Source organism: Cuculus canorus, chromosome 32, assembly GCF_017976375.1.
Source record: "Cuculus canorus isolate bCucCan1 chromosome 32, bCucCan1.pri, whole genome shotgun sequence".
In the NCBI taxonomy this organism is placed as follows: domain Eukaryota; kingdom Metazoa; phylum Chordata; class Aves; order Cuculiformes; family Cuculidae; genus Cuculus; species Cuculus canorus.
Genome location: NC_071432.1, coordinates 992587 through 1013436, shown reverse-complemented (window position 1 = coordinate 1013436; position 20850 = coordinate 992587). Strand labels below are relative to the sequence as shown.

At 55.3% G+C, this 20850-nt stretch overlaps 1 protein-coding gene and 1 long non-coding RNA gene across 2 annotated transcripts; one reads left to right on the top strand and one right to left on the bottom strand.

Moving 5' to 3' along the window:
• Positions 1 to 1473: 1473 nt before the first annotated feature.
• On the bottom strand, positions 1474 to 18703 carry LOC104065409 (metabotropic glutamate receptor 6-like; the record flags this gene model as incomplete). The annotated part of the gene is made up of 4 exons (XM_054052268.1): positions 1474 to 3154; positions 8322 to 8713; positions 12252 to 12795; positions 18503 to 18703. Coding segments are annotated over 4 exons (1287 nt in total), but the record flags the coding sequence as incomplete, so codon positions are not given.
• LOC128849735 (uncharacterized) lies at positions 9065 to 10071 on the top strand. The gene is made up of 3 exons (XR_008447464.1): positions 9065 to 9642; positions 9829 to 9890; positions 9954 to 10071. It is a non-coding gene; the product is annotated as an uncharacterized LOC128849735 (long non-coding RNA).
• Positions 18704 to 20850: the final 2147 nt, after the last annotated feature.

Genomic DNA, 20850 nt, shown 5'->3' with positions numbered 1-20850 from the left:
GGCACTTGTGGGGCGGGGGGGGCACTTATGGGTCTGTGCCCCCCAAGTGATACTCTTCTGCCCCACAGCTCTCACCGTGCCTCACACGTTGGAGCCACCGGAGGGGCGAAGTGATGCCTCTGCCCCACAAGTGCCCCCTCTGCCCCCCAAGTGACCCCTTCTGCCCCCCAAGTGACCCCTCTGCCCCCCAAGTGCCCTCCCCTGCCCCCCAAGTGCCCCCTTCTGCCCCCCAAGTGACCCCTTCTGCCCCCCAAGTGCCCCCTTCTGCCCCCCAAGTGACCCCTCTGCCCCCCAAGTGCCCCCTTCTGCCCCCCAAGTGCCCCCTCTGCCCCCCAAGTGACCCTTTCTGCCCCCCAAGTGCCCCCTTCTGCCCCCCAAGTGACCCTCCCTGCCCCCCAAGTGACCCATTCTGCCCCCCAAGTGCCCCCTCTGCCCCCCAAGTGACCCTTTCTGCCCCCCAAGTGCCCTCCTCTGACCCACAAGTGCCCTCCTCTGCCCCCCAAGTGCCCCTTCTGCCCCCCAAGTGTCCCCTTCTGCCCCCCAAGTGCCCCCTCTGCCCCCCAAGTGCCCCTTCTGCCCCCCAAGTGACCCCTTCTGCCCCCCAAGTGCCCCTTTCTGCCCCCCAAGTGCCCCCTCTGCCCCCCAAGTGCCCCAATAAAGCTCTGCCCCCCATCTGTGGGGCTCAGACCCACAAGTGTGTGTGTGTCCACAATAAAGGGGTCGCAGACGTGGGGTGACAGAAGTGCCTTTATTAGAGCCCCTCCACTGCCCCCCAAGTGTGGGGCGGACCCTTCCCCCCCCCCTTCTGCCCCCCAAGTGTGGGGTGAGGAGCCTTCTGCCCCCCAAGTGTGGGTCGGGGTGGATTTAGGGGTCCCTTCTGCCCCCCAAGTGTGGGTCAGAGTGGACTCAGGGGTCTCTTCTGCCCCATAAGTGTGGGTCAGGGTGGACTTTGGGGTCTCCTATGGGCTCAGGGGACCCTTCTGCCCCCCAAGTGTGGGTCAGGGTGGATTTAGGGGTCCCTTCTGCCCCCCAAGTGTGGGTCGGGGTGGATTTAGGGGTCTCTTCTGCCCCATAAGTGTGGGTCAGAGTGGACTTTGGGGTCTCCTATGGACTCAGGGGTCCCTTCTGCCCCCCAAGTGTGGGTCAGAGTGGACTCAGGGGTCTCTTCTGCCCCATAAGTGTGGGTCAGGGTGGACTTTGGGGTCTCCTATGGGCTCAGAGGTCCCTTCTGCCCCCCAAGTGTGGGTCAGAGTGGACTTTGGGGTCTCCTATGGGCTCAGGGGTCCCTTCTGCCCCCCAAGTGTGGGTCAGAGTGGACTCAGGGGTCTCTTCTGCCCCATAAGTGTGGGTCAGGGTAGACTTAGGGGTCTCTTCTGCCCCATAAGTGTGGGTCAGAGTGGACTTTGGGGTCTCCCCTGGGGTCGGCGGTCCCTTCTGCCCCCCAAGTGTGGGTCAGAGTGGATTTAGGGGTCCCTTCTGCCCCCCAAGTGTGGGTCAGGGTGGACTCAGGGGTCCCTTCTGCCCCCCAAGTGTGGGTCAGAGTGGATTTAGGGGTCCCTTCTGCCCCATAAGTGTGGGTCAGAGTGGACTTTGGGGTCTCCTATGGGCTCAGGGGTCCCTTCTGCCCCCCAAGTGTGGGTCAGGGTGGACTCAGGGGTCCCTTCTGCCCCCCAAGTGTGGGTCAGAGTGGACTTTGGGGTCTCCTATGGGCTCAGGGGTCCCTTCTGCCCCCCAAGTGTGGGTCAGAGTGAACTCAGGGATCTCTTCTGCCCCCCAAGTGTGGGTCAGAGTGGACTTTGGGGTCTCCCCTGGGGTCGGCGGTCCCTTCTGCCCCCCAAGTGTGGGTCAGGGTGGACTCAGGGGTCTCTTCTGCCCCCCAAGTGTGGGTCAGAGTGGACTCAGGGGTCCCTTCTGCCCCATAAGTGTGGGTCAGAGTGGATTTAGGGGTCTCCTATGGGCTCAGAGGTCCCTTCTGCCCCATAAGTGTGGGTCCGGGTGGACTATGGGGTCCCTTCTGCCCCCCAAGTGTGGGTCAGGATGGACTCAGGGGTCTCTTCTGCCCCATAAGTGTGGGTCAGAGTGGACTTTGGGGTCTCCCCTGGGGTCGGCGGTCTCTTCTGCCCCATAAGTGTGGGTCAGGGTGGATTTAGGGGTCTCTTCTGCCCCCCAAGTGTGGGTCGGGGTGGACTTTGGGGTCCCTTCTGCCCCATAAGTGTGGGTCAGAGTGGACTTTGGGGTCTCCTATGGGCTCAGGGGTCCCTTCTGCCCCCCAAGTGTGGGTCAGAGTGGACTCAGGGGTCTCTTCTGCCCCATAAGTGTGGGTCAGGGTGGACTTTGGGGTCTCCTATGGGCTCAGAGGTCCCTTCTGCCCCCCAAGTGTGGGTCAGAGTGGATTTAGGGGTCCCTTCTGCCCCCCAAGTGTGGGTCAGAGTGGACTCAGGGGTCTCCTATGGACTCAGGGGTCTCTTCTGCCCCCCAAGTGTGGGTCAGAGTGGACTTTGGGGTCTCCTATGGGCTCAGAGGTCCCTTCTGCCCCCCAAGTGTGGGTCAGGGTGGACTTTGGGGTCTCTTCTGCCCCCCAAGTGTGGGTCAGAGTGGACTTTGGGGTCTCTTCTGCCCCATAAGTGTGGGTCAGGGTGGACTCAGGGGTCTCTTCTGCCCCATAAGTGTGGGTCAGAGTGGACTTTGGGGTCTCCTATGGGCTCAGGGATCCCTTCTGCCCCCCAAGTGTGGGTCAGAGTGGATTTAGGGGTCCCTTCTGCCCCATAAGTGTGGGTCAGAGTGGACTTTGGGGTCTCCTATGGGCTCAGGGGTCCCTTCTGCCCCCCAAGTGTGGGTCGGGGTGGATTTAGGGGTCTCTTCTGCCCCATAAGTGTGGGTCAGAATGGACTTTGGGGTCTCCTATGGGCTCAGGGGACCCTTCTGCCCCCCAAGTGTGGGTCAGGGTGGACTTTGGGGTCTCCCCTGGGGTCAGGGGTCCCTCCTGCCCCCCAAGTGTGGGGCGCTATGGGGCAGGGTCCCCGCGGGGCCTTCGGGGCTGATTGCGTTCGGGGTGGAGGAGAATGACCCAAACTTTGGGGGCGTAGAGGAGCCCCAAAGGGACCGAAGCCGAAAGGCTCATGGACACCGTCAGCGTCGCCGTCTGCACGTGGACCTGCGGGGGGGGAGGGGGGGACCACATGTGGACCTCTCAGTGATGACACACGGACACGCGGACATACGGACAGAAACCACGGACGGACCCACAGCGCCACAGAGACACCATAAAACCTCGAGGGACCTCCGGAAAACCATCAAAATCCTTCTAAAAACCATCAGGAACCTTCTAGAAACCATCAGGAACCTTCTAGAAAGCATCAGAGACACCATAAAACCTCGAAGAACCTCCTGAAAAGCATCAGGAACCTTCTAGAAAGCACCAGAGACACCATAAAACCTCGAGGAACCTTCTAAAATCCACCAGAGACACCATAAAACCTCGAAGAACCTCATAAAAACCATCAAAATCCTTCTAAAAACCATCAGGAACCTTCTAGAAACCATCAGAGACACCATAAAACCTCAAAGAAACTCATAATAACCATCGAGGACACCATAAAACCTCGAGGAACCTCATAAAAAGCATCAGGAACCTTCTAAAAACCATCAGGAACCTTCTAGAAACCATCAGAGACACCATAAAAACCATCAGAGACACCATAAAACCTCGAAGAACCTCATAATAACCATGGAGGACACCACAAAACCTCGAGGAACCTTCTAAAAAGCATCAGAGACACCATAAAAACCACCAGAGACACCATAAAAGCTCGAAGAACCTCCTAAAAACCATCAGGAACCTTCTAGAAACCATCAGAGACACCATAAAAACCACCAGAGACACCATAAAAGCTCAAAGAACCTCATAATAACCATCGAGGACACCATAAAACCTCGAGGAACCTTCTGAAAACCATCAGGAACCTTCTAAAAAGCATCAGGAACCTTCTAGAAACCATCAGAGACGCCATAAAAAGCATCAGAGACACCATAAAAGCTCGAAGAACCTCATAATAACCATCGAGGACACCATAAAACCTCGAGGAACCTCCTGAAAAGCATCAGGAACCTTCTAGAAAGCATCAGAGACACCATAAAAACCACCAGAGACACCATAAAAGCTCGAGGAAGCTCTTAAAAAGCATCAGGAACCTTCTAGAAAGCACCAGAGACACCATAGAACCTCGAAGAACCTCATAATAACCATCAAGGACACCATAAAACCTCGAGGAACCTCCTAAAAAGCATCAAAGTCCTTCTAAAAGGCATCATAGACACCATAAAACCCATCAAGGACACCATAAGACCTCAAGGAACCTCCTAAAAAGCATCAGGAACCTTCTAGAAAGCATCAGAAACACCATAAAAGCTCAAGGAACCTCATAATAACCATCGAGGATACCATAAAACCTCGAGGAACCTCTTAAAAAGCATCAGGAACCTTCTAGAAAGCACCAGAGACACCATAAAACCTCAAGGAACCTCCTAAAAAGCATCTGGAACCTTCTAGAAAACATCAGAGACACCATAAAACCTCGAAGAACCTCATAATAACCATCGAGGACACCATAAAACCTCAAGGAACCTCTTAAAAAGCATCAGGAACCTTCTAGAAGGCATCAGAGACACCATAAAAACCACCAGAGACACCATAAAACCACGAGGAACCTCCTAAAAACCTCCTCCAGGTCCTCCCAAAGCCCCTTTAGACACCATTTTTGAGGTCCCTCTCCATCTCCTGAGGTTCCTCCTCATCTCCAGAGGTTCCTCCCACCTCCAGGTCCTCCCAAAACCCCTTTAGATCCCATTTTGGAGGTTCCTCCTCATCTCCAGAGCTTCTTCCCACCTCCACTTCCCCCCAAACCCCCCTTAGATCCCACCTTTGATGTCCCTCACACCTCCCCATCCCTCCAAAACCCCCCTTAGACCCCATTTTTGATGTCCCTCTCCATCCTTCGTGGTTCCTCCTCATCTCCAGAGCTTCTTCCCACCTCCCCATCCCCCCAAAACCCCCCTTAGACTCCATTTTTGAGGTCCTTCTCACCTCCACGTCCCTCCAAACCCCCCTTAGATCCCATCTTTGATGTCCCTCCTCATCTCCAGAGCTTCTTCCCCACCTCCAGGTCCTCCAAAACCCCCTTTAGACCCCATTTTTGAGGTCCCTCTCCATTCTTTGAGGTTCCTCCTCAACTCCTGATGTTCCTCATGACCTCCAGAGCTTCTCCCCACCTCCCCTTCCCTCCAAACCCCCCTTAGATCCCACCTTTGACGTTCCTCTCCATCTCCAGAGCTTCCTCTCACCTCCAGGTCCTCCCAAACCCCCTTTAGACCCCATTTTTGAGGTCCCCCTCCATCCTTTGATGTCCCTCCTCATCTCCAGAGCTTCTCCCCCACCTCCACTTCCCTCCAAACCCCCCTTAGATCCCACCTTTGATGTTCCTCCTCATCTCCTGACGTTCCTCATGACCTCCAGAGCTTCTCCCCACCTCCCCATCCCCCCAAAACCCCCCTTAGACCCCACCTTTGATGTCCCTCACGACCTCCAGAGCTTCTCCCCCACCTCCAGGTCCTCCAAAACCCCCCTTAGATCCCACCTTTGAGCTTCTTCCCACCTCCCCTTCCCCCCAAACCCCCCTTAGATCCCACCTTTGATGTTCCTCCTCATCTCCTGACGTTCCTCATGACCTCCAGAGCTTCTCCCCACCTCCCCATCCCTCCAAACCCCCCTTAGATCCCACCTGTGATGTCCCTCACACCTCCACGTCCTCCAAAACCCCCCTTAGACCCCATTTTTGAGGTCCTTCACACCTCCAGGTCCTCCAAAACCCCCCTTAGATCCCACCTTTGACGTTCCTCTCACCTCCAGGTCCTCCAAAACCCCCCTTAGACCCCATTTTTGAGGTCCTTCTCACCTCCAGGTCCTCCAAAACCCCCCTTAGACCCCATTTTTGATGTCCCTCACACCTCCACATCCCCCCAAACCCCCCTTAGATCCCACCTTTGACGTCCCTCACACCTCCAGGTCCTCCAAAACCCCCCTTAGATGTCCCTCACACCTCCCCATCCCTCCAAAACCCCCTTTAGACCCCATTTTTGATGCCCCTCTCCATCCTTCGTGGTGCCTCCTCATCTCCAGAGCTTCTTCCCCACCTCCACATCCCTCCAAACCCCCCTTAGATCCCACCTTTGACGTTCCTCACACCTCCAGGTCCTCCAAAACCCCCCTTAGACCCCATTTTTTATGTCCCTCACACCTCCCCTTCCCTCCAAACCCCCCTTAGATCCCACCTTTGATGTTCCTCTCACCTCCACGTCCTCCAAAACCCCCCTTAGACCCCATTTTTGAGGTCCCTCTCCATCTCCAGAGCTTCTTCCCACCTCCACTTCCCTCCAAACCCCCCTTAGATCCCACCTTTGATGTTCCTCATGACCTCCAGAGCTTCTCCCCACCTCCAGGTCCTCCAAAACCCCCCTTAGATCCCACCTTTGACGTCCCTCACACCTCCAGAGCTTCTCCCCACCTCCACTTCCCCCCAAAACCCCCCTTAGACCCCATTTTTGATGCCCCTCTCCATCCTTCGTGGTCCCTCCTCATCTCCAGAGCTTCTTCCCCACCTCCAGGTCCTCCAAAACCCCCCTTAGACCCCATTTTTGAGGTCCCTCTCACCTCCACATCCCTCCAAACCCCCTTTAGATCCCACCTTTGATGTTCCTCACGATCTCCAGAGCTTCTCCCCACCTCCCCATCCCCCCAAAACCCCCCTTAGACCCCACCTTTGATGTTCCTCACACCTCCAGGTCCTCCAAAACCCCCCTTAGATCCCACTTTTGAGGTCCTTCTCACCTCCACGTCCTCCAAAACCCCCCTTAGATCCCACCTTTGACGTTCCTCACACCTCCAGGTCCTCCCAAACCCCCTTTAGATCCCACCTTTGATGTTCCTCCTCATCTCCTGACGTTCCTCACGACCTCCAGAGCTTCTTCCCCACCTCCCCATCCCTCCAAAACCCCCCTTAGATCCCACCTTTGACGTCCCTCACACCTCCAGGTCCTCCAAAACCCCCCTTAGATCCCACCTTTGACGTCCCTCACACCTCCAGGTCCTCCAAAACCCCCCTTAGATCCCACCTTTGATGTTCCTCACACCTCCATCCCCTCAAAACCTCCCTTAGACCCCATTTTTGATGCCCCTCTCCATCCTTCGTGGTCCCTCCTCATCTCCAGAGCTTCTTCCCCACGTCCAGGTCCTCCAAAACCCCCCTTAGATCCCACCTTTGATGTCCCTCACACCTCCAGGTCCTCCAAAACCCCCCTTAGATCCCACCTGTGATGTCCCTCACACCTCCACGTCCTCCAAAACCCCCCTTAGACCCCATTTTTGAGGTCCTTCACACCTCCAGGTCCTCCAAAACCCCCCTTAGATCCCACTTTTGACGTCCCTCACACCTCCAGGTCCTCCAAAACCCCCCTTAGATCCCACTTTTGATGTCCCTCACACCTCCAGGTCCTCCAAAACCCCCCTTAGATCCCATTTTTGAGGTCCTTCTCACCTCCACGTCCTCCAAAACCCCCCTTAGATCCCACCTTTGATGTTCCTCCTCATCTCCTGACATTCCTTCGACCTCCAGGTCCTCCAAAACCCCCCTTAGACCCCACCTTTGACGTTCCTCACACCTCCACGTCCTCCAAAACCCCCCTTAGATCCCATTTTTGAGGTCCTTCTCACCTCCACGTCCTCCAAAACCCCCCTTAGATCCCACCTTTGATGTTCCTCACACCTCCCCATCCCTCCAAACCCCCCTTAGACCCCACCTTTGATGTCCCTCACACCTCCACTTCCCTCCAAAACCCCCCTTAGATCCCACCTTTGACGTTCCTTACACCTCCACGTCCTCCCAAACCCCCCTTAGATCCCATTTTTGAGGTCCCTCACACCTCCAGGTCCTCCAAAACCCCCCTTAGATCCCACCTTTGACGTCCCTCACACCTCCAGGTCCTCCAAAACCCCCCTTAGACCCCATTTTTGAGGTCCTTCTCACCTCCACATCCTCCAAAACCCCCCTTAGACCCCATTTTTGAGGTCCCTCTCCATCTCCAGAGCTTCTTCCCCACCTCCACTTCCCTCCAAACCCCCCTTAGATCCCACCTTTGACGTTCCTCACACCTCCATCCCCTCCAAAACCCCCCTTAGACCCCATTTTTGATGCCCCTCTCCATCCTTCGTGGTCCCTCCTCATCTCCAGAGCTTCTCCCCACCACCACCGATGTCCTCTCCTCCTCACCCTCTCGGCCGACTGAGCAGCTCCGAAGAAGATGGGGCCGAAGGCCAACCAGACGACGCAGGTGGTGTACATGGCGAAACCGATGGGTTTGGCTTCGTTGAAGGTCTCGGGGACACCACGAGCTTTGACGGCGTAGACCGTGCAGGTCAACATGAGGAGAAGAGCGTAGGCCAAGCAGGCCAAGGTCCCACCTTCGGCCATGTCACACCTGAGGACCCCGCGGGCGTCTTCGGGGTCGGGAGTTCGTCCCATCTCGTAATCGACGAGGGCGTACGGAGGGTAAAGGAGAAGCCAAAGGGCGGCGCCCACCGCTTGGAGACCGCTTAAGGTGAAGGTGATGACCAACTGCGAGGTGGGGCTGATGAAGCGCGGAGGAGTCACCGAGCGCTTCCCTGAAGGAGAAGACAATCAGGGGGGGGAAGAGGATGGAGCAAAGAAACCACCGGAAAGGGGTTCAGAGGGTGGCGATGGATGTTGCACAGGTGGTGGAACTCCATCGGACGTCGCGCAGGGGTGGTGGAACCCCATCGGACGTCGCGCAGGGGTGGTGGAACCCCATCGGACGTCACTTAGAGGTGGTGGGACCCCATCAGACGTCGCGCAGAGGTCATGAAATGAATGGATGATGAACTTAGAGGTGGTGGAACCCCATCTGACGTCGCTTAGAGGTGGTGGAACCCCATCGGACGTCACGCAGGGGTGGTGGATCCCCATCTGACGTCTCTCAGACGTCATGAAATGAATGGATGATGAACTTAGAGGTGGTGGAACCCCATCAGACGTCACTCAGGGGTGGTGGAACCCCATCGGACGTCGCACAGGGGTGGTGGAACCCCATCAGACGTCGCTTAGAGGTGGTGGAACCCCATCAGACGTCGCTCAGAGGTGGTGGAATGAAGGAATGATGAACTTAGAGGTGGTGGAACCCCATCTGACGTCACTCAGAGGAGGTGGAATGAATGAATGATGAACTTAAGAGGTGGTGGAACCCCATCAGACGTCACTCAGAGGTGGTGGAACCCCATCGGACGTCGCGCAGGGGTGGTGGAACCCCATCGGACGTCACTCAGAGGTGGTGGAACCCCATCTGACGTCGCTCAGAGGTGGTGGAACCCCATATGATGTCGCTCAGAGGTGGTGGAACCCCATCGGACGTCGCTCAGGGGTGGTGGAACCCCATCGGACGTCGCTCAGAGGTGGTGGAACCCCATATGACGTCGCTCAGAGGAGGTGGAATGAAGGAATGATGAACTTAGAGGTGGTGGAACTCCATCGGACGTCACTCAGAGGAGGTGGAATGAATGAATGATGAACTTAAGAGGTGGTGGAACCCCATTGGACGTCACTCAGAGGTGGTGGAACCCCATCGGACGTCTCTCAGAGGTGGTGGAATGAATGAATGATGAACTCAGAGGTGGTGGAACCCCATCCCACGTCCCTCACCCCAAGTTCTTGACCTGAAAATGGACTCTTGGCTCCTCTTTGAGCCTTTGTGATGAACTTGGAGGTGGTGGAACCCCATCGGACGTCGCTCAGAGGTGGTGGAACCCCATCGGACGTCGCTCAGAGGTGGTGAAATGAATGGATAATGAACTTAAGAGGTGGTGGAACCCCATCAAACGTCGCTCAGAGGTGGTGGAACCCCATATGACGTCGCTCAGAGGAGGTGGAATGAAGGAATGATGAACTTAGAGGTGGTGGAACTCCATCGGACGTCGCACAGAGGTGGTGGAATGAAGGAATGATGAACTCAGAGGTGGTGGAACCCCATCGGACGTCGCTCAGAGGTGGTGGAACCCCATCCCACGTCCCTCTGAGGTGGTGAAATGACTGAATGATGAACTTAGAGGTGGTGGAACCCCATCAGATGTATCTCAGAGGTGGTGGAACCCCATCCCACGTCCCTCCGAGGTGATGGAACCCCATCAGACGTCCCTCCGAGGTGATGGAACCCCATCCTACGTCCCTCCGAGGAGGTGAAATGACTGAATGATGAACTTAGAGGTGGTGGAACCCCATCCCACGTCACTCCGAGGTGGCGAAATGACTGAATGATGAACTCAGAGGTGGTGGAACCCCATCCCACGTCCCTCCGAGTTGGTAGAACGACTGAATGATGAACTTAGAGGTGGTGGAACCCCATCCCACGTCCCTCAGAGGTGGCGAAATGACTGAATAATGAACTTTGAGGTGGTGGAACCCCATCCCACGTCCCTCCGAGTTGGTGAAACGACTGAATGATGAACTCAGAGGTGGTGGAACCCCATCCCACGTCCCTCTGAGGTGGTGGAACCCCATCGGACGTCGCTCAGAGGTGGTGGAACCCCATCGGACGTCGCTCAAAGGTGGTGGAACCCCATCCCACGTCCCTCTGAGGTGGTGAAATGACTGAATGATGAACTCAGAGGTGGTGGAACCCCATCCCACGTCCCTCAGAGTTGGTAGAACGACTGAATGATGAACTTGGAGGTGGTGGAACCCCATCCCATGTCCCTCCGAGGTGGTGGAACCCCATCCCATGTCCCTCAACCCAAGTTCTTGACCTCAAAACGGACTTTTGGCTCCTCTTTGAGCCTTTGTGATCAACTTTGAGGTGGTGGAACCCCATCCCACGTCCCTCAGAGGTGGTGGAACCCCATCCCACGTCCCTCCGAGTTGGTGAAACGACTGAATGATGAACTCAGAGGTGGTGGAACCCCATCCCACGTCCCTCTGAGGTGGTGGAACCCCATCGGACGTCGCTCAGAGGTGGTGGAACCCCATCCCACGTCCCTCTGAGGTGGTGAAATGACTGAATGATGAACGTTGAGGTGGTGGAACCCCATCTGACGTCTCTCAGAGGTGGTGAAATGACTGAATGATGAACTTGGAGGTGGTGGAACCCCATCCCACGTCCCTCTGAGGTGGTGAAATGACTGAATGATGAACTTAGAGGTGGTGGAACCCCATCAGATGTATCTCAGAGGTGGTGGAACCCCATCCCACGTCCCTCTGAGGTGATGGAACCCCATCGGACGTCCCTCCGAGGTGGTGGAACCCCATCCCACGTCCCTCCGAGGTGGCGAAACGACTGAATGCTGAACTTAGAGGTGGTGGAACCCCATCCCACGTCCCTCCGAGTTGGTGAAACGACTGAATGATGAACTCAGAGGTGGTGGAACCCCATCCCACATCCCTCCGAGGTGGTGGAACCCCATCCCATGTCCCTCAACCCAAGTTCTTGACCTCAAAACGGACTTTTGGCTCCTCTTTGAGCCTTTGTGATCAACTTTGAGGTGGTGGAACCCCATCCCACGTCCCTCAGAGGTGGTGGAGCCCCATCCCACGTCCCTCCGAGGAGGCGAAACGACTGAATGCTGAACTTAGAGGTGGTGGAACCCCATCCCACGTCCCTCCGAGTTGGTGAAACGACTGAATGATGAACTCAGAGGTGGTGGAACCCCATCCCACATCCCTCTGAGGTGGTGGAACCCCATCCCACGTCCCTCAGAGTTGGCGAAATGACTGAATGATGAACTTTGAGATGGTGGAACGCCATCGGACGTCACTCAGAGGTGGTGGAACCCCATCCCACGTCTCTCAGAGGTGGTGAAATGACTGAATGATGAACTTCGAGGTGGTGGAACCCCATCCCACGTCCCTCTGATGTGGTGGAACCCCATCCCATGTCCCTCCGAGTTGGTAGAACGTCTGAATGATGAACTTTGAGGTGGTGGAACCCCATCCCACGTCCCTCTGAGGTGGTGGAACCCCATCCCACGTCCCTCAGAGGTGGCGAAATGACTGAATGATGACCTTTGAGATGGTGGAACCCCATTGGACGTCCCTCCGAGGTGATGGAACCCCATCCCACGTCCCTCCGAGGTGGCGAAACGACTGAATGCTGAACTTTGAGGTGGTGGAACCCCATCCCCACGTCCCCATTCTGACCTTGCTCGAAGATCCTGTAGATGCGGTTGGTTTTGGTGAGGAGAGCGGCGTAAGTGAGGGTCATCCCTTGACCCAAGAAGAACCTCCTCATGGCGCAAACCCCCACGCCGGGTTCGGCCACCATGACGAAAGTAATGGCGTAAACGGAAGCGATTCCCACCAGGAGAACGTAACTCAATTCCCTTCCGGCTGCTTTGACGATGGGCGTTTGGTGGTACCTTCCGAAGGTGACCACCACGAAAGCGGTGGCCGTTAACCCTACGGTGGCCACCGCTAACGGGACGGCGGCGCACGGATCGGCCCAACGGAGTCGGAGAACCGGAGTGGGGCGACAGGCGGTGCGGTCGCGGGTGGGGCGGAGGTGGAGAGGACACGGTTGGCAGGTGAGGAGGTCCACGCGGTGTTGGTATCCGGAGCAGAGTTCGCAGTGCCAACAGCACGGAACGCCCTTAACGGGTTTCATCCGTTCGCCGGGACCGCACGGGAGGCTGCAAACGGAGCGAGGGGGGGACGAGGAGTTGGGGCCCCAGCGCATGGCGTCCGCCTGGACCGGGGGGGGACAACCGGGGGGACAACGGGGGGGAGGAGGTGGAGATGGTGGAGGTGGTGGTGGAGATATGGGGGCAAAAGAGGAGATATGGAGGCAAAAGAGGAGATATGGGGGCAAAAGAGGGCAAATATGGCGTCAAAAGAGGAGATATGGGGTGAAGAGAGGAGATGGAGAAGATGGAGGTGGAGGAGGTGGAGATGGTGGAGATGGTGGAGGTGGAGGTGGTGGAGGTGGAGGAAGAGATGGTGGAGGAGGTGGAGGTGGAGGAGGAGGTGGTGGAGATATGGGGGCAAAAGAGGGCAAATATGGCGTCAAAAGAGGAGATATGGGGTGAGGAGAGGAGATGGAGGTGGAGATGGAGGTGGCAGAGGTGGAGGTGGTGGAGATGGAGGAGGTGGTGGAGATGATAGAGGTGGAGATGATAGAGGTGGAGATGATAGAGGTGGAGATGATGGTGGAGGGGGAGATGGAGGTGGAGGAGGAGGTGGAGGAGGAGGAGATGGAGGAGGTGGAGGAGATATGGGGGCAAAAGAGGGCAAATATGGGGTGAAGAGAGGAGATATGGGGTGAAGAGAGGAGATATGGGGTGAAGAGAGGAGATGGAGATGGAGGAGGAGGAGATGGTGGAAGTGGAGATGGTGGAGGTGGAGGTGGAGAGGGGGGAGGTGGAGAGGGGGGAGGTGGAGGAGGTGGAGGAGGTGGAGGAGATGGGGTCAAGAGAGGAGATATGGGGAGAAGAGAGGAGATGGAGATGGAGATGGAGGAGGGGGAGATGGAGGAGGAGGAGGAGGTGGAGGGGGAGGAGATGGAGATGGAGATATGGGGGCAAAAGAGGAGATATGGGGTGAAGAGAGGAGATGGAGATGGAGATGGAGGAGGTGGAGGAGGTGGAGGAGGTGGAGGTGGAGATATGGGGGCAAAAGAGGAGATATGGGGTGAGGAGAGGAGATGGAGGAGATGGTGGAGGTGGAGATGATAGAGGTGGAGATGATAGAGGTGGAGATGATAGAGGTGGAGATGATAGAGGTGGAGATGATAGAGGTGGAGATGGTGGAGGTGGAGATGGTGGAGGTGGAGATGGTGGTGGAGATGGTGGTGGAGATGGGGTCAAAAGAGGAGATATGGAGATGAAGGAGATGGAGATGGCAAAAGGGAGATGGAGGAGGAGGAGATGGAGGAGGAGGAGATGGAGGAGGAGGAGATGGAGATATGGGGGCAAAAGAGGAGATATGGGGTGAAGAGAGGAGATGGAGGAGGTGGAGATGGAGGAGAGGGAGATATGGGGGCAAAAGAGGGCAAATATGGAGTCAAGAGAGGAGATATGGGGTGAAGAGAGGAGATGGAGGTGGAGGAGGAGGTGGAGATGGTGGAGGAGGAGATGGTGGAGATGGGGTCAAGAGAGGAGATATGGGGTGAAGAGAGGAGATGGAGGAGGAGGAGGTGGAGGAGGAGATGGAGGAGGAGGAGATGGAGGAGGAGATGGAGGTGGAGGAGGTGGAGGAGATGGAGATATGGGGGCAAAAGAGGAGATATGGGGTGAAGAGAGGAGATGGAGGAGGTGGAGATGGTGGAGGTGGAGATGGTGGAGGTGGAGATGGTGGAGGAGGAGATGGTGGAGGAGGTGGAGGAGATATGGGGGCAAAAGAGGGCAAATATGGGGTCAAGAGAGGAGATATGGGGTGAAGAGAGGAGATGGAGGAGATGGAGGTGGAGATGGAGATGATGGAGGAGGAGGAGGTGGAGATGGTGGAGGTGGAGATGGTGGAGGAGGTGGAGATATGGGGTGAAAAGAGGAGATATGGGGGCAAGAGAGGAGACATGGGGTGAAGAGAGGAGATGGAGGAGGAGATGGAGGAGGAGGAGGAGATGGTGGAGGAGGAGGAGATGGTGGAGGAGGAGGAGATGGTGGAGGTGGAGATGGAGATATGGGGGCAAAAGAGGGCAAATATGGGGTCAAGAGAGGAGATATGGGGTGAAGAGAGGAGATGGAGGAGGAGGAGGAGGAGAGGTGGAGATGGAGGAGGAGGTGGAGGAGGAGATATGGCGTCAAAAGAGGAGATATGGGGTGAAGAGAGGAGATGGAGGTGGAGGTGGTGGAGGTGGAGATGGTGGAGGAGATGGAGGAGGAGGAGATGGAGATATGGGGTGAAGAGAGGAGATGGAGATGATGGTGGAGGAGGAGGAGGTGGAGGAGGAGGAGGAGATATGGGGGCAAAAGAGGAGATATGGGGTGAAGAGAGGAGATGGTGGAGGTGGAGATGGTGGAGGTGGAGATGGTGGAGGAGGAGATGGTGGAGGAGGAGATGGTGGAGGAGGTGGAGGAGATATGGGGGCAAAAGAGGGCAAATATGGGGTCAAGAGAGGAGATATGGGGTGAAGAGAGGAGATGGAGGAGATGGAGGTGGAGATGGAGATGATGGAGGAGGAGGAGGTGGAGATGGTGGAGGTGGAGGAGGTGGAGATGGAGGAGGAGGAGGAGGAGATGGAGATATGGGGGCAAAAGAGGAGATATGGGGTGAAGAGAGGAGATGGAGGAGGTGGAGATGGAGGAGGGGGAGATGGAGGAGGGGGAGATATGGGGGCAAAAGAGGGCAAATATGGAGTCAAGAGAGGAGATATGGGGTGAAGAGAGGAGATGGAGATGGAGGAGGAGATGGGGTCAAAAGAGGAGATGGAGGAGGAGATGGAGATGGAGGAGGAGGAGATGGAGGAGGAGGAGATGGGGTGAAAAGAGGAGATATGGGGTGAAGAGAGGAGATGGAGGTGGAGGAGGAGGAGATGGTGGAAGTGGAGATGGAGGAGGTGGAGATGGTGGAGGTGGAGATGGAGATATGGGGGCAAAAGAGGGCAAATATGGTGTCAAGAGAGGAGATATGGAGGTGAGGAGAGGAGATGGAGGAGATGGAGGTGGAGATGGAGATGATGGAGGAGGAGGAGGTGGAGATGGTGGAGGTGGAGATGGTGGAGGTGGAGATGGAGGAGGTGGTGGAGATGGGGTCAAGAGAGGAGATTATGAGGTGAAGAGAGGAGATGGAGATGGAGGAGGAGAGGAGGAGGAGGAGGGGAGGAGGAGATGGAGGAGGAGGAGGTGGAGGTGGAGGAGGTGGTGGTGGAGGAGGTGGTGGTGGAGATATGGGGGCAAAAGAGAGCAAATATGGCGTCAAAAGAGGAGATATGGGGTGAGGAGAGGAGATGGAGGAGATGGAGGGGGAGATGGTGGAGGTGGAGATGGAGGAGGTGGTGGAGATGGAGGAAATCAAAGAGGTGGTGGAGATGGTGGAGATGGAGGAGGTGGTGGAGGTGGAGGAGATATGGGGGCAAAAGAGGAGATATGGGGTGAAGAGAGGAGATGGAGGAGGTGGAGATGGTGGAGGTGGAGGAGGAGGTGGAGGAGGTGGAGATGGAGGTGGTGGAGGAGGAGATATGGGGGCAAAAGAGGGCAAATATGGCGTCAAAAAAGGAGATATGGGGTGAGGAGAGGAGATGGAGGAGATGGAGGTGGTGGAGGTGGAAGAGGTGGAGGAGGAGGAGGTGGTGGAGGAGGGGGAGGAGGGGGAGATGGAGATATGGGGGCAAAAGAGGGCAAATATGGGGTCAAGAGAGGAGATATGGGGTGAAGAGAGGAGGTGGAGGAGATGGAGGTGGAGGAGGAGGTGGAGGAGGAGGTGGAGGAGATATGGGGGCGAAAGAGGAGATATGGGGTGAAGAGAGGAGATGGAGGAGAAGGAGGAGGAGGAGGAGGTGGAGGAGGAGGAGATGGAGGAGGAGATGGAGGAGGAGGGGGAGATGGAGGGGGAGATGGGGTGAAGAGAGGAGAAGGAGATGGAGATGGAGGAGGAGATGGGGATGGAGGAGATGGAGGAGATGGAGGTGGAGGAGGTGGAGGAGAAGGAGGAGGTGGTGGAGGTGGTGGTGGAGATATGGGGGCAAAAGAGGGCAAATATGGCGTCGAAAGAGGAGGAGATATGGGGTGAAGAGAGGAGATGGAGATGGAGGAGGAGATGGTGGAGGGGGAGGAGGTGGAGGAGGAGATATGGGGGCAAAAGAGGAGATATGGGGTGAAGAGAGGAGATGGAGGAGGTGGAGATGGTGGAGGAGGTGGAGATGGTGGAGGTGGAGATGGTGGAGGAGGAGGTGGAGATGGTGGAGATGGTGGAGGTGGAGATGGTGGAGGTGGTGGAGATGGGGTCAAGAGAGGAGATTATGAGGTGAAGAGAGGAGATATGGGGTGAAAAGAGGAGATATGGGGTGAAGAGAGGAGATGGAGATGGAGGAGGAGGTGGGGTCAAAAGAGGAGATGGAGGAGGAGGAGATGGAGGAGGAGGAGATGGAGGAGGAGGAGATGGAGGAGGAGGAGATGGAGGAGGAGGAGATGGGGTGAAAAGAGGAGATATGGGGTGAAGAGAGGAGATGGAGGAGGAGGTGGAGGAGGAGGAGGAGATGGAGGTGGAGGAGATGGAGGAGATATGGGGGCAAAAGAGGAGATATGGGGCAAAAGAGGAGATGGAGATGGAGGAGGTGGAGGTGGTGGAGATGGAGGAGGAGGAGGAGGAGGGGGAGATGGAGGAGGGGGAGATGGAGATATGGGGGCAAAAGAGGGCAAATATGGGGTCAAGAGAGGAGGAGATATGGGGTCAAGAGAGGAGATGGAGATGGAGGAGGAGGAGAGGTGGAGGAGGAGGAGATGGAGGAGGAGGTGGAGATGATGGAGGTGGAGGTGGTGGTGATGGAGGAGAAGGAGGAGGTGGAGGAGGAGGTGGAGGAGGTGGTGGAGATGATGGTGGAGATGGGGTCAAAAGAGGAGATATGGAGATGAAGGAGATGGAGATGGCAAAAGGGAGATGGAGGAGTAGGAGAGGAGGAGATGGAGGAGGAGGTGGAGGTGGAGGAGGTGGTGGAGATATGGGGGCAAAAGAGGAGATATGGGGTGAAGAGAGGAGATGGAGGAGGTGGAGAGGAGGAGATGGAGGAGGAGGTGGAGATGGAGGTGATGGAGATATGGGGGCAAAAGAGATTCCATCAGGAGGTGATCAATGGAGTTCCATCACGGGATGAGTTCCCAGTTTGCCCAGTTTGCCCAGTATCCCACTCTCAGCCACTCCCAGTTGCCCCCAGTTGACTTTGGTGCCTCCCAGTTGCCCTTCGAGCCTCCCAGTTGCCCCCAGTCGCTTCCCAGTTGCTTCCCAGTTGCTCCGTGGGGGTCTCCCAGTGCTCCCAGTTTGCCCAGTATCCCACTCTCGGCCTCCCCCAGTTGCCCCCAGTTGACTTTGGCGCCTCCCAGTTGCCCCTCGAGCCTCCCAGTTGCCCCCAGTTGCCCCCAGTTAGTTCCCAGTTGCCCCAAGGGGGTCTCCCAGTGCTCCCAGTTTGCCCAGTATCCCACTCTCGGCCTCTCCCAGTTGCCCCCAGTTGACTTTGGCGCCTCCCAGTTGCCCTTCGAGCCTCCCAGTTGCCCCCAGTTGCCCCCAGTCGGTTTCCAGTTGCCCCCAGTTGGCCCGGGGGGTGTCTCCCAGTGCTCCCAGTGCTCCCAGTTTGCCCAGTATCCCACTCTCAGCCTCTCCCAGTCGCCCCCAGTTGACTTTGGCGCCTCCCAGTTGCCCTTCAAGCCTCCCAGTTGCCCCCATTTGGTTCCCAGTTGCCCCCAGTTGCCCCGGGGGGGTGTCTCCCAGTGCTCCCAGTGCTCCCAGTTTGCCCAGTTTGGCACCTGCAGGCGCAGCCCCTGCACCCACTGCCCCACGTTCCGATAAGCGCCGCTCCCGTTCCCGCCCTGAAACTGGAAGATGTCATAACGTCCCGGAGCGTCTCCGTTCTCGTTGAACGACACCGGTGTCCCCCGCGCTGCCTGCGCACCAGTACAAACCAGTACAAACCAGTATAAACCAGTATGGGGGTGAAAAGAGGGGGAAAAAAGGCGAAAAAACGGGGAAAAAAGGGGAAAAAACCAGCGAAAACCAGTAAAAACCAGAAGGAATTAAACAGTGTAAAACAGTAGCGACCCGAGAAGAAACCAGTATAAACCAGTATAAACCAGTATGAACCAGTATAGGCCTGAAAAACCAGTAAAACCCACTGAAAACCAGTATAAACTGCTAAAAAGTAGTAAGAAACCAGTATAAACAGTATGAACCAGTACAGATTCAACAGTACAAAGGAGTAGGGAGTGGAAAAGAAACCAAGTATGAACCAGTATAAACCAGTATGAACCAGTATGAACCAGTACAGGCCTGAAAAAGCACTCAAGAGCCGCTAAAAAACCAGTATAAACCACTAAAAACCAGTATAAACCAGTATAAACCAGTACAAATTCAACAGTACAAAGGAGTAGGGACTGGAAAAGAAACCAGTATGAACCAGTATGAACCAGTAAAGGGCTGAAAAACCAGTAAAAACCACTAAAAGGACCACTAAAAACCAGTATAAACCACTAAAAAACCAATAAAAACCAGTATAAACCAGTACAGATTCAACAGTACAAAGGAGTAGGGAGTGGAAAAGAAACCAGTATAAACCCAGTATGAAACCAGTATGAAACCAGTACGGGCCTGAAAAACCAGTAAAAACCACTAAAAACCAGTATAAACCGCTAAAAAGTAGTAGAAACCAGTATGAACCAGTATGAACCAGTACAGATTCAACAGTACAAAGGAGTAGGGAGTGGAAAAGAAACCAGTATGAACCAGTATGAACCAGTATGAACCAGTAAAAGGCTGAAAAACCAGTAAAAACCACTAAAAGCCACTAAAAACCAGTAAAAACCACTAAAAACCAGTAAAAGACAGTATAAACCAGTATAAACCAGTACAAATTCAACAGTACAAAGGAGTAGGGACTGGAAAACGAAACCAGTATAAACCAGTATGAACCAGTACAGGCCTGAAAACCAGTAAAAACCACTAAAAAACCAGTAATAAACCGCTAAAAACCAGTATGAACCAGTACAAATTCAACAGTACAAAGGAGTAGGGACTGGAAAAGAAACCAGTATAAACCAGTATAAACCCAGTATGAACCAGTATGAACCAGTAACCGGCCTGAGAAACCAGTTAAAACCAGTAAAAACCACTGAAAAACAGCAGAAACCACTAAAACCCAGTAAAAACCAGTATAAACCAGTACAAATTGAACAGTACAAAGCAGTAGGGAACTGGAAAAGAAAACCAGTATAAACCAGTATGAACCAGTACGGGCCTGAAAAAACCAGTATAAACCACTGAAAACCAGTATAAACCACTGAAAACCAGTATAAACCACTAAAAAACCAGTATAAACCACTAAAAAAACCAGTATAAAACCAGTATAAATTGAACATAAAAACCCAGTGCAAAGCTGAAAAGAAACCAGTATAAACCAGTATAAAACCAGTACTGGGCCTGAGAAACCAGTAAAACCAGTATAACCAGTAAAAACCAGTATAAACCACTAAACCAGTACAAATTCAACAGTACAAAGGAGTAGGGACTGGAAAAGAAACCAGTATAAAACAGTATAAACCAGTATGAAACCAGTACTGACTAGAAGAGTAAAAACCAGTATAAACCAGTACAAACCAGGTGCCTCCTAAGGCCCTCCTGTCGCCTCCCAGTACATCCCAGTAAGGGCTCCAGCCCCCTCCCAGTGCCTCCCAGTACATCCCAGTGCCCTCTAAGCCCCTCCCAGTGCCTCCCAGTCAATCCCAGTATGCTCTCCAGCGCCTCCCAGTCCCTTCCAGTCCATCCCAGCGCTCTCCCAGTCCCTCCCAGTCCCTCCCAGTATATAACCAATATGGTCTCCAGTCCCTCCCAAGTCCCTCCCAGTCCATCCTATTCTGCTCCAATGCTTCCCAGTGCCTCCCAGTCTTTCCCAGGTCAATTCCAGTATGCTCCCAGTCCTTCCAGTCCACCCTATTTTCCGCCTCCAGTCCACCCAGTCCCCTCCCATGTGCCTCTTATTCCCTCCCAGTCCCCCCCAGTTCCCCCCAATTTCCCTCCCAGGTTCCCCCCAGTCCACCCCATTCCCCTCCATTCCCCTCCCAGTCCCTCCCAGTCCCCCCCATTTCCCCTCCCAGTCCCCTCC